The 12,093-nt window shown below is 40.3% G+C and overlaps 1 protein-coding gene across 1 annotated transcript in view; it reads right to left on the minus strand.

The window, feature by feature from the left end:
• CSMD1 (CUB and Sushi multiple domains 1) overlaps positions 1–12,093 on the minus strand; it is a 2,270,760-nt gene that overhangs the window by 1,259,669 nt on the left and 998,998 nt on the right. The window contains exon 4 of the mRNA XM_090033387.1: positions 3,578–3,772. Within this exon, the coding sequence (XP_089889513.1) occupies positions 3,578–3,772 (195 nt within the window). The remainder of the gene's footprint in view (positions 1–3,577; positions 3,773–12,093) is intronic.

The raw sequence follows: 12,093 nt of genomic DNA on the forward strand, positions 1-12,093 counted from the left end.
AATGGGCAAAGGGCAAGAGAGACTCTTGGTGTGCACAGAAGAGAAGTGGAAGGGGAGGAAAAATTTAAAGGAGTTAGAGGCCCATCACACAGAAGTTTAAACCTGCAAGCTGAGCTCTGTAACATGCCTTCACCAATACTTGATCCCTATTACAGTTTTTTTTAATGTAATGTTGTCTAAAATTAAATTCCCCCATCAATCCTTTTTTCTCTAGACTAAATAATCCCAGTTCTATCAATTTTTCCTCACAAGTCATGTCCCACAGCCCCCTCACTGCTTTTCTTGCCCTCCTCTGGACTGTCTCCAATTTGTTCACATCCTTTCTGTAGTAGGGGCCCAAAACTGAACACAGTACTCCAGATGTAGCCTCACCAGTGCTGAATAGAGGGGAAGAATCACTTCCCTTGACCTACTGGCAACACATCTTCCAATGCAACCCAGTATTATATTAGCCTTCTTGGCAACAAGGGCACACTTATGGCTCATATTCAGCTTATTGTCCACTGTTACCCCCAGGTCCTTTTCTGCAGAGCTTCTGCCCAGCGAGTCAGTCCCCAGCATGTAGTGATGCATTGGATTCTTCAGGCCTAAGTGCAGGACTTTGCATTTGTCATTGTTGAACCTCATGAGATTTATTTTGGCCTAATTCTCTGATTTGTCTAGGTTGCTGAATCCTAGCCATAACCTCCAATGTATCTACTACTCCCCCCAGCTTGGTGTCCTCTGCAAACTTGCTGAGAGTGCGCTCTATTCTATCTTCTAGGTTGTTGATGAAGACGTTGAACAAAAATGGCCACAGGACCAACCCCTGGGGCACTCTACTTAATACTGGCTGCCAACTAGACATCAAGCCATTGATTACTACTCTTGTTACTACCGCACAGTAGTGGCAATGTTATGGTTAGTGCCCACTGACACTACATTGCTGTAGTGATGAGCAACATCACCATAGCTTGCCGCTACAGCAGCATAGTGTCCCATGTAGATGCGACCAGAGGATACATTCACTTGTACTTTTTACTTCAGAGTAGACTAATTATCTCCACAGTAAAGCATTGCCATCTACACATGCACCAGTATCAGGGAGCAGTAAATTAATTAATTCTGCCATAAGTGGATGGATTTACTGCACTGAAACTCACATGTGAACACTAATCATGGGAATAAATTGTGCCCAGTTAACCCAAACAGCCAGGGGCCTACTCAACTCTGGCTCAAACTGCTGCTTTCCCAGGCACATGTATAGACACTTCACCTGGGAGTAGTTTCCTTCAGCTTAAATGTCTCTGGAGTTTATTGCCTTGCATTAATTGTTCATGTTGATGCACACAGTGTGGAAAGGGGAGGAAGTTACTTATTTCAGTTTAACTGTAAGATACTATCCCACCTGACTGCTATGACTTTATTTAAAATTAGCCATAAAAAAATACAATACAATCTAAAACTATGAAAATGATCTGGTGTTATCAAAGATTTTATCCAAGGTGGCAGAGCATAGTCTTTGCAGACCAAACTCCATAATCAAAGGGGATCTAAACCTTAAACATGCTGGTTTGGGGTGCAGGGAAATAAAGCTGCCTAGTCATTGCCACTGTGAAAGAGCAGGCATTCAAAGGAGCTAGATAGAAAAAACTGTAGCATCACAGCCCGGTCCTCCCAGTCTAAGGAAACAAGTTTGAGTCATTTTTTGCCAGTGCGATAGAGTTTGTGTAAGGCTTTGCATGGTTTTAGGAAAGATTTAAACCCTCAACTGAATTTTCATTAATTAGGGCACAGTCTACTGTATGGCTGACAGAAACTCACACTTAATTTACTGAAGTTAAAGATATTTGAATATACAAGTTCTACTGATATTCTCCCATACTTATAAAGGGGAATGTAATCACAAGATTTTTCTCCTTGCTTTCAGTTTAAGAAAGGACGAGTCAGTTTAAGAAACTGTACTGAGTTCCCTAACTTCTCTATATTTTTTCTTTATTATTAAAGTAAAAGAGAGTTTTTATCCTTCTTATGTATTAAATACAATGCGAGAAACAATTGTAAGACTTTTACATTGTGGAGCTAGATTATAAAAGCCTTTATCAAAGGAAGTCTTGACAAAAACTAATTCATAAAGGAGGGGACTGGGTTGAGAATTAGGCTTCTATTACCCAGGTATGACAGAGACCCTGGTCAGTATTTGCCAGCTGTTGCCCCAAGTGACTATAACGATAGATATAATCCAATTTAAATGACAAGAAGCTCATGAATCTCAGATTCCACTGCTGGAAATCATAATTTTAAAATGTGCTTACTGAACTGAGTAGATTTAGATCTTAGATAAAACAGTGATGGTTTATTAATATTAAGAAGCAATTGCCAATAACACTGAAGGTAGGTACAGACATTCTAAAAGCCTGAGGTGGAATAAAGTTATGCAGTTATGTTAACTTTATTTAACATAAAGTTATGCAGTTTTCTATAGGCAGAGTAGTTTACATTGGTAGCCAACAGAACACACATTTGTCTTTTGTGGGGGGTAGGGCAGAGCAAATCTTAGACTGCATTCTCCCATTTTTAAGCCAAAATAAGCATGCTGAACTTCTGTTTTGTTATGGGTATAAACCAATTTCCAATCACTTATATCAGAAAAGGTGTAAAGTCTGTACCTGGCCCCAGATAACAGGTTGAACCAAATACAACACTGACAAGTACAAGGTGCTGCACCTGAGGAGGAAGAACCAGCACCATACCTACAGGCAGGGGAACTCCCTCCTCGTCAGTGCAGAGGCAGAAGAGGATCTTGGAGTCATCATTGATGCCAAAATGAACATGGGCCGGCAGTGTGGGGATGCAGTCAGGAAGGCCAAATGCACCCTGTCATGCATCCACAGATGCATCTCGAGCAGGTCCAAGAAGGTGATCCTCCCGCTCTATGTGGCACTGGTCAGACCGCAGCTGGAGTACTGCGTCCAGTTCTGGGCACCGCATTTCAACAGGGATGTGGACAACATGGAGAGGGTCCAGAGGAGGGCCACTCGCATGATCAGGGGGCCGCAGGGCAGGCCCTACGAGGAGAGGCTACGGGACCTGAACCTGTTCAGCCTCCACAAGAGAAGGTTGAGGGGGGGATCTAGTGGCCTGTTACAAACAAGTCAGAGGGGACCAGAAGGCACTGGGGGAGTCCCTGTTCCCCCAAGCACTACCAGGAGTGACCAGGTATAACAGTCACATGCTAGCAGAGGGTAGGTTTAGGTTAGATATCAGGAGGTACTACTTCACGGTCAGAGCTGCTAGGATCTGGAACCAACTTCCAAGAGAAGTGGTGCTGGCCCCTACCCTGGGGGTCTTTAAGAGGAGGCTAGATGTACACCTTGCTGGGGTCGTTTGACCCCAGTAATCTTTCCTGCCATGGCAGGGGGTCAAACTAGATGATCTGCTCAGGTCCCTTCAGACCCTACAAACTATGAAACTATGAAACTTCAGCATTATCTATAAATGTTCTAAAATAACATTACTGTCTGGGTTTTCTCAACATCTTATACAATCCTCTAACACCAGTAGTTGTGGATTTTCTCCATTAATTCTTATTTTTTACCTCTGCAAAATGGAGCTGGAAAATCCCATGATGCACCATTTCCAGGACTCACAATACATGTTAGCATAGCATGGCCCTCCAGGATATAGCCTGATACACAGCTATATCTAATTTTGTCTCCAATGTTGAACCTAGTTCCATGAAGTACTCCTTTGGGTATTTCTCCTGGGTTTCCACAAGTGTGGCTAGGTAGCACTGTTGAAAGAAGAGAACAGGGAAAAAAATACTATTAACCCTTGAGAAAAGAAATATCTTGCATTATTTTTTAATCAATATATATAGAATCATTGTTAAACACCTACTTTCATTTTAGTTTTCTTAGTCTAATATCAAGAATGTATACCTGGACTATGGAATACATTTTAACGAATAGTAAGATTTACCTTTTCATCACTTTCACATGCGAGTTCTGAACCCAGTCCTTTGATTTAACATTCCATCAATACTTCATATTCCCATCAACTCAAAACTAAATGGCATTATGCCCTATAAGTCTAGCTATTTCTACTGCAAGATGGAAGAAAGAAAAATGGTCTTATGCAAATATTTCAGGTCCTTTTAGATACCATTAAAAAAGGATCCAAATATATACACAGTGTCTTTAATCTTACATATTTCTTAAAAAACAGATTCCATCTGACTTGCCTGAGTAAAGGCTTGATCACCATTTGCCCCTATTTAGATGATTTTCAGTTTAGATAAATGTACAGTTTTAACATTTAAAATATAGGAATTAATTAAAATACTCTACAGTAACAAAATTGCCCTTTCATTCTAGGAGTAGATAGAAAATTTAAGGAGATCAACTATGAAAAACTGAGGTTTGACAGGGCAAGGGAACAGATTTATTGTATTTTGGGCAAAAAACAAATGTTATTGTTTGTAAGCAGATATACCAGATTACCTAAAATACACAGCATGTATATAGTACTTCTCAACTTAAAAACATCCAAAATGATACATGCTTGTTTTTGACTTGGCTTGGTGATCTATTACTTGTAATATGGAGGTATTTTGTTTTGCTGGCACAGTGAAATAGAGCATGTATGAGAAATAGTAACAGCAGTACCTAGAGTACTGTCCATTCAAATATATGAAACAGAGCCAAAGTAAATACATTCCATAAAGGAGATCAAGGAATTTGAGACTAATTCAGGCATTGCTTCTGAATCCCTGTTTGGTCATGGACAAATCATTTAACCTCTCTCCCTCCTCCCTCTGTGTTGCTCCATTTGTAAAATAAAGAAAAGAATACTTACTACTCTCTCACGGGCTTTGAGAGGATTAATTAGTTAATATTTGTACAACACTTTTGGGGATGTAAAGCACTATATCAATGCTAATTAGGTCCCAGGCATCAGACAAGTGTATTTATTGGATGTACATCCTTAGTGGTTCATCAGTAGAACACTTAGCAGCGCTAGCATTGAAATAGTCATAATTACACTTAAGTTTAAACCTATCAGAACGTTTAAAAGAATTTTACGTTAAAGGCCCACATTTAAAACAACATACTGGTTTCTATAAATCAAAACAATAATTGTGTTTATATAAGTCTTTTTACCAGAAGATCTCAAACCTCAAGTATGGCTCATAAAACATAACAATCCTTGCGAATTAGGCAAGTTTGTATTTGTTTTAGAAACAATTTAAGGTACAAAGAGGTTATAGGATGATTTAGTTAGCTCAGAGAATAAGTGGTAAGGCTGAGGACACAACCCAGACCTCCTTTTTTCTGCTTGAATCTACAACCAAAACGGCTAGAAAATGTCATTGGTTCCAAACTGAATCCTAATCTCTCTCATGGGGGAAAATATTGCGAGTCTCAGCTTCTGGTTAGTAAATTCCATAGAATTTTGGGATGTTTAGCTTCTGATTATCTGCAGCTGGGGTGTCAAACAAATAGCTGGTGGGCCAGATCTGGCCTGTGGAGCCATATGATCTAGCCCAGGGGTCTCAGAATGACCCTGCAGCTACATGCAGCAAACAGAGCCAATCTGGCATGTGGGCTGGATCTGGTTCTGCATCTGGCAACCTGCCAGAGCATCTCTGAGCTCTGGTCCTACTCCACCCTCACTGGGCCAACAAGGCTTGATGAATTTGACACAGCTATTCCATAGAAATCAGATATAAATGCCATTTTATTTATGTATACATATAATAGTGCAGAAGCGATACACGTCACATAAATGCAAAACAGTATCATTCTCTGTGAGTTTATTAATTGATAGTAAATATAAACATTAATTAAGTCAAATTCACAAAGTGGGCAACATAATTTATGCAGACATAGTACATGTTTATAGGCAATTTCTTAATTGTGTGAGTCACATTGTTAGGATCAAAACTGACAACAGTATGATTTTTATTAGAAAGATGTTATTAAAAGCAATGCAGTTTTATTCTAAGTTGTATGTCAAATGTGCAGCAGTCCCTTTCTTTATTTCAAGGACACTCATTACATGGCTTATATACAGTGTGAGACCTGAACATTGATGCAGGAGTCCATCGCTATTCTTTTTTTTTTAACTTTGCAAAGCCCTATAAGCAGACTTATGATAAATCTGCTTCTAACAGTATAATTCCCTTTCCACACAGGTTTTTCTGACTGATGTGTCATGAGAAAAAAGAACCCCCCTCCCATTTATTTCCCCCCAGGCCCATCCCCACACATACAGTAATCACATGAATTCTGAAAAACATCGCTCTAAAGGAAAGAGGTATCATAGCAAATCTACACCTCTCAAATAAAAGATGACTGAAGGTAGCAAACAGCTGTCAAAAATCACACTGCACCAATCCGGTCTGCCATCCCCATAAAGAAACTGTCCTACAGTGCAACTTTTATGAGATTTGCCTCTCACTACTTCTGTCAAGAACCACTAGAAATAATGGAGTTTGACTCCTTAAGGTTACCAACATTTTGCAACAACTTACTGAAAAACAGAAAAAAGATGAGTGATCTAAGACTGACAACCATGCTCAATAAAATATGCCATAGTTCACAAGATATCATCACTTGTCAAGACAAAGAACTATCTGACAGGATTATATTATTTATGAGCTTTTCTAAAATTTTCAAAGTAAATTGGTGTGTAGCTGCACAGGTCCCTTCTGTGGGATCTACCATTTCTAGTTGTGCATCTAAAAAGATTTAATAGACTGGAGCATGCAATCAATTGGATGCCTTTTGACCAAAGCTTTCCCATATAAAGGTCAGCTATATCCTTCAGACTTGGACTTGAACACAGAAGTTTTCTTGTGAGGATAAAAGGTCCTCAGTAAAAAGCTATTCTCCTGAAGTGTTAATGAGTCCACACAAGAAACACAGTTCTCAATAAAATTTACAAACCCTGAAGTCCCTTACCTAAGGACCTAATAAAAAGCAGCAGGCTTCTGGTCTCAGATGCTTTTCATTTATCAAAACCCTTGTTTATCTCTAGCAATGTGACTTCCACAACGGGGACAATGAGGTCATACTACATTGAAGATAAGGGCTTTCATAAATGAAGGAGACCTATCATAGTTCTTATATTTGTACTTCCTACCTTCATTCAAGAGAGGCAGCTGTACCTGGCAAGTTCAAATGTAAAAATTTATGCTACCAAGGAAAAAAAAAAAACAGTGCAATCTTTCACTTCTAAAAATAGCATCAGTAGTTATAACAAACTGAAATGCATTTAAAATGGCCAGGCAAAATAGTCAAATAGCCCATACATTTATGTACTCTATATTAACATTGAAGCTAGCCTTGGTCAGTTGACTACAGTGATTTTTCTTCCTTAGCAGCATAGCTTTTGTCTGACTTTGTTGGATCCTGGAGCTCACAAGCTATAGTTCATATGAAGATCCTGGAACCTCTTCTCTCTCCAGACCACAGTTCCATGTGGAAAAAAAGGTGCAATAATTTAGTGCATTATTTCCACCCCAAGTGATATTGGCATGTTGTTACCATATTGTATCTCTTTGTTGAGCAAGATTTGGCTCTTCCAAGCTGTGAACTGAATCATTCATGATGTTCATAGGGAGATCTTTCAGTAAGTTTCAGAAAATCAGTAAATGCATATAGTCACAATTTAGTGACTCAGTAAGTGTGAGAGGGCCATTCCAGGGCCAGTCACAATATTGCCACCCACCTGTCTAGGGTAGTCCACCCTGACTCATCTGCCACGCCATGATGCAACAAAGCCTGATGGAAAAAAATGCAGGAGGCTGCCCATTTTGTTTCCTGATGCCAAGGACATAATACATGGCTCCAACCTTCCCTTTACCATGTCCCATGCCTTGCAGATGGCGTCCAAACTGGCTTCCGACTCTCCTTGCCCCATTGCTAGGCCACAGCAAGCCATTGGTCCTAACTTTGCCTCAGACATCTTCAGATATACCTTGGCCTGGCCTCTGGCCCAATTTGGCCTCAGGTATCCTTAGATGTGCCTGGGCCACATGTCCCCTCACTGGGGCACCGCTTCACCCACTCACTGGGGCTTCTGGGCCTTGCATTCCTTGTGCCTCAGGTGTCTGTCATTGTGCCTGGATTCCACTCTTGGTCTTCAGCTCACTCAGGCCCCAGGCATCTGTTGACATATCTGGACCCATAACTTGACCTATGGCCTACTCAGGCCTCAGGTGTCTGTCAATACTGGGCCTATCTATCACTCAGGCATCCAACCCCAGCAGGGTGTATTTTTAGGTCATTCCTCAGGACCAATGCAGGCCTATCTGCCCTGGTCTTTCTTCCTCTCACTGGGCTCCTCAATGTTCCTTTTGGGCTTTCTGCTACCACCTCCATCTTGCACCCTGCCTCTCAGTCACAGGTCCCATCTCTCTCAGGCCCCTTATAGGATACCTCCCATCAGGAGGCTCATCTTCAGCCTCCTTTATACCAGCCTGCTTGCTGGCTTACCTCTGATTCTGTCTCAGCAGTGCCTCCCTCCACCCCCCCCAAGATGTTTTGAAAGCAGACTCCTCCAGTTGGGTGATGTTACTCTAGCAGCTTCCCTGTAGCAATTGCCAGTTCTGCTTCTCAGGGCCTGGTCTTATACCCAGAGTGCCCAGCCATCCCCCAATCAGGCAGCCTCCTGGTTGACTCTGCTATCACCTGCAGGCTTCTTCACAGCCTGCTGAAGCCCTTAAGGTATCAGGCACGCAAAGGTGCTCTGCCACAATTAGCCATTATACCAAGCTTTTAATTACTATTTAACTGATTAGAATGCATGTTCCATTACATCGTTTTCCAAGGGGAAAATAAAAATACTTTGTTACAATAAAACAATATGAATGTTCATTATTAAGCAGTAACAAAAGGCTGCTCTACAAAAAACCCACCAACCCATGCACACACACGGTCAGCCAAATTTCATTAAACTTACTCTTTTGAAAGCTAGGTCCCAGGCAGCCTGTGGTGGACTGGTTAATTACACTGTCTATTTGATAATCTCTGAAGTTTAAGGAAACTAAACTCCAGATGCTTGCATAACACAGACCACTTCAAACATGAACTAATAAAATCCTAAGTGTGATGGCACTTTTTCCATGCCCTGCAGCTGAGTTTTGTGCTTTCATCAGTAGAGAAGTTTTCTGTATTTAAAAACCCTATTTACTATGTTTGCCGACTCATTATTTTTATGAGACAGGCCTACTTTCTTTACCAATTAATTTAGAACACTCATGTTTTTACCACACCAAAAGGAGGGTCACCAAAAGTTCAGCAACACTGAACTTTGTTATCCTCTGTACTTTGATTCTGAAGTGTCTACATGTCTATTCTTTATTTGTTCTCTCACCAGGGGCAGAAGTCTGCGAAACAGAGCATCCTGTTGTGGTAGGGCTGTTCAGAGTTGCTATGTATTTATGTTCAAGAAGGCAAGGTCAGAAGAAGAATATGCCATGTACTTTAAGAAAATGGCAGAGAGGCTTGTGGTAGTCTAATTCCCATTTATTTGAGTGGAAATTGAGCATCTAAATCCTTTTAAAGGGCTTTCAAAATCTCACTTGTAACCTTCAGAATAAAAACTGCTCAAGTGTTGCTGAACATGTCAGACATATACATGTAAACACTCCATGATATGTGTCATTCTTGATGGGCAATTAGCTAGTAGTAGTAGTAGTAGTAGTAATAATAATAATAATAAATACTGTGATACCAGACTGTATCTTCAAAAACAAAGGAAGGACAGAAGAGGAGAAATACAAGGTGAAGCAATACCAAGAGAAGCAATTTTCACCTTGCTCTGTCAACATCATAAAACAAATAAAAGTATTATACTGACAAAGACCAAAAAGATAAACCATATTAGATTTGAGTGACTAACACAGAGATATGCCTCCCCTATTTTGCTGCACAGAATAGCTCAGTAATAGCTTCAAAGAGAACAAGAGGATCTCTCACAATCCTAGCCCCTGTACAAGTGGATTACAAAACCAGAAGAGTTTTATTTGACAGCAGTAACTACAGCCAGAAGCAGATGTGGCTGCAGTTGTGCCCAAAGCACCCTGAAGAAGGATAAACTTTCTGTCCTACAGAGGTAAACCTAGGTCAACAGGTTGTCACAGGAGACAAAGTTTTAAGTCTACAGTTAAGACGATTTGGAACATAAACAAAAAAAAAACTTTAATCCAGTGACACTGCAAATACTCATCCTCTGAAGTCACCTACTGGAATAGAAGACCCTCTGTTTCTGCAATCAGAAAAAGAAGCATCTAATACAATAGCCCAGCAAGAAATGTAAGTCTCTCAGGTTGTGAATACAGAGACTGCTTCTAATTGGGACTTCTGTTTTGTAACACGTGACTCTTAGATCTGATCCAAAAATAAAAGGAAACATATTTAGAAAATTTAGAAGTCTTCTTTTCCCCAGATGGATTCTTTGGGTTGGGTCAAAATTTGACAATGCCATCATCATTTTTCAACTATTTCCATTTTTTTCCTTTTCTTTTCAAATGTTCAAAAACTTAGAGTGCCAAAAGTAAAAGAAAATAAAGAAACAAAAAGGGAGAAACCCAGACATTATTCATTTTATTATTTTTAGTGACGTAGAGGATAAAGAAAGAAAGGCAAAGGAGAAAGATAGAAAAAAGTCAGATAGAAAGAAAATTTTGGAAGGCTGAAAACTTTATGCAAGAATTCTTATATTTAAAAATAGGCATTTCTGAAATCAAAAGCTGAATGAAAACCTGTTTCACCAACTCTAGTAGCTATACCCTTGGTAACATCCCAGATTCCACCTTTTCTAGTGGGCACAGGGGCTGCACCAAGAGCAGAATCTTGGTTCATTTCACCTGTCTAAATGTCACACATGCAGCCATGTAACTGCTATTTGTGGTCTTATTCCATGCACACAGTGGCTGTGCAAATATATATGCATACATGTACCCTGTGTCAGCATAAGTCCTGTAATTGTAGTCGGACAAAATTGCATGCCTAACAGCTATCCAAAGGATGTAGTAGAAACACAGGGGGGAGCTGGGAGAGGGGTGAAGAACCTTCCATATTTAGCTCCAATAACCTAGGGGCTAAAGAAGTCCTACTCAGTCCAACAGACTGTTCTAGGCCCACTTCAACCAGAGGGAATTTGAATGTACATCTTCTGCTTTATGTTTTATCCACCATCAACTTCCCTTAACCATCCCTCCTTTAAAAGCTGGATCTCTGAGCCAAGAGAGTGGTAGAGGTGGCACCAGGAAGAAAAGAATGAGCTAGAAGATGAGATGGCTCAATGAGACAGCTGCCAAACTAGATGGGAGAGAGCTCTAGGTTCTTGCTTCTGGACTCTTCTTCCCAATAAGACAAATGTCCCTAAGTTCTCTATCCATTTTATTCAACAAATATTAAACAGAAACACCTGAATAATGTCTAACATGATTTAGTGGTTAGAGCACTGTACTGGGAAGTAGGTAACACGGATGCAAATAGCCTTTGTGTGAGAGCAGCTTAAAACCTGGGTTTGCTGGATTCATCTGCGAGTGACCTAACCACTGTGGATTTCGCAGAAATATTGGTGGGGGTTCTCCTCCAATAACTAATGCCTACTACTCATGGGTTTTTGCCCAGCAGCAATTTTGAGACTTATGAACATGGTGTATGAAGTATCATAAACAACCTATCTGGCTAGACTGCACGTTACTGAGCATATTGAGTAGCCAAGCGGGTGCTTAGATAGCCACATTGCACTTAAAATAGGATGAAAAACTGTGTCAAGCCACATCTATGTAAGATGCTACTGTGCAGTGGTTACTATGCATTTATTTAGTACTCTGAGAGCCTCTCTAATTAAAGCACCACTGCATCTTGTGTATCAGTGGTGCCTCCCAACCTCCATGTAAAAGTGCCCTTTTACCTCCATTGTGAGGTACTAAAACAATGTGCATTGGCATGTCTTAATGAACATTAAATAAATAGCATGTTTTTTAATGAGGCTGCATTAAAATAGGCTAATGCACATTAAAGTGCATGTGTACATGCGCCCGATATCTAGACTTATACTGAATGAAATGAAGTTTTGAGCTGGTAGGAAATA

The sequence above is a fragment of the Crocodylus siamensis genome, chromosome 1, assembly GCF_052110815.1.
Source record: "Crocodylus siamensis isolate JL-2025a chromosome 1, ASM5211081v1, whole genome shotgun sequence".
Classification (NCBI taxonomy): Eukaryota; Metazoa; Chordata; order Crocodylia; family Crocodylidae; genus Crocodylus; species Crocodylus siamensis.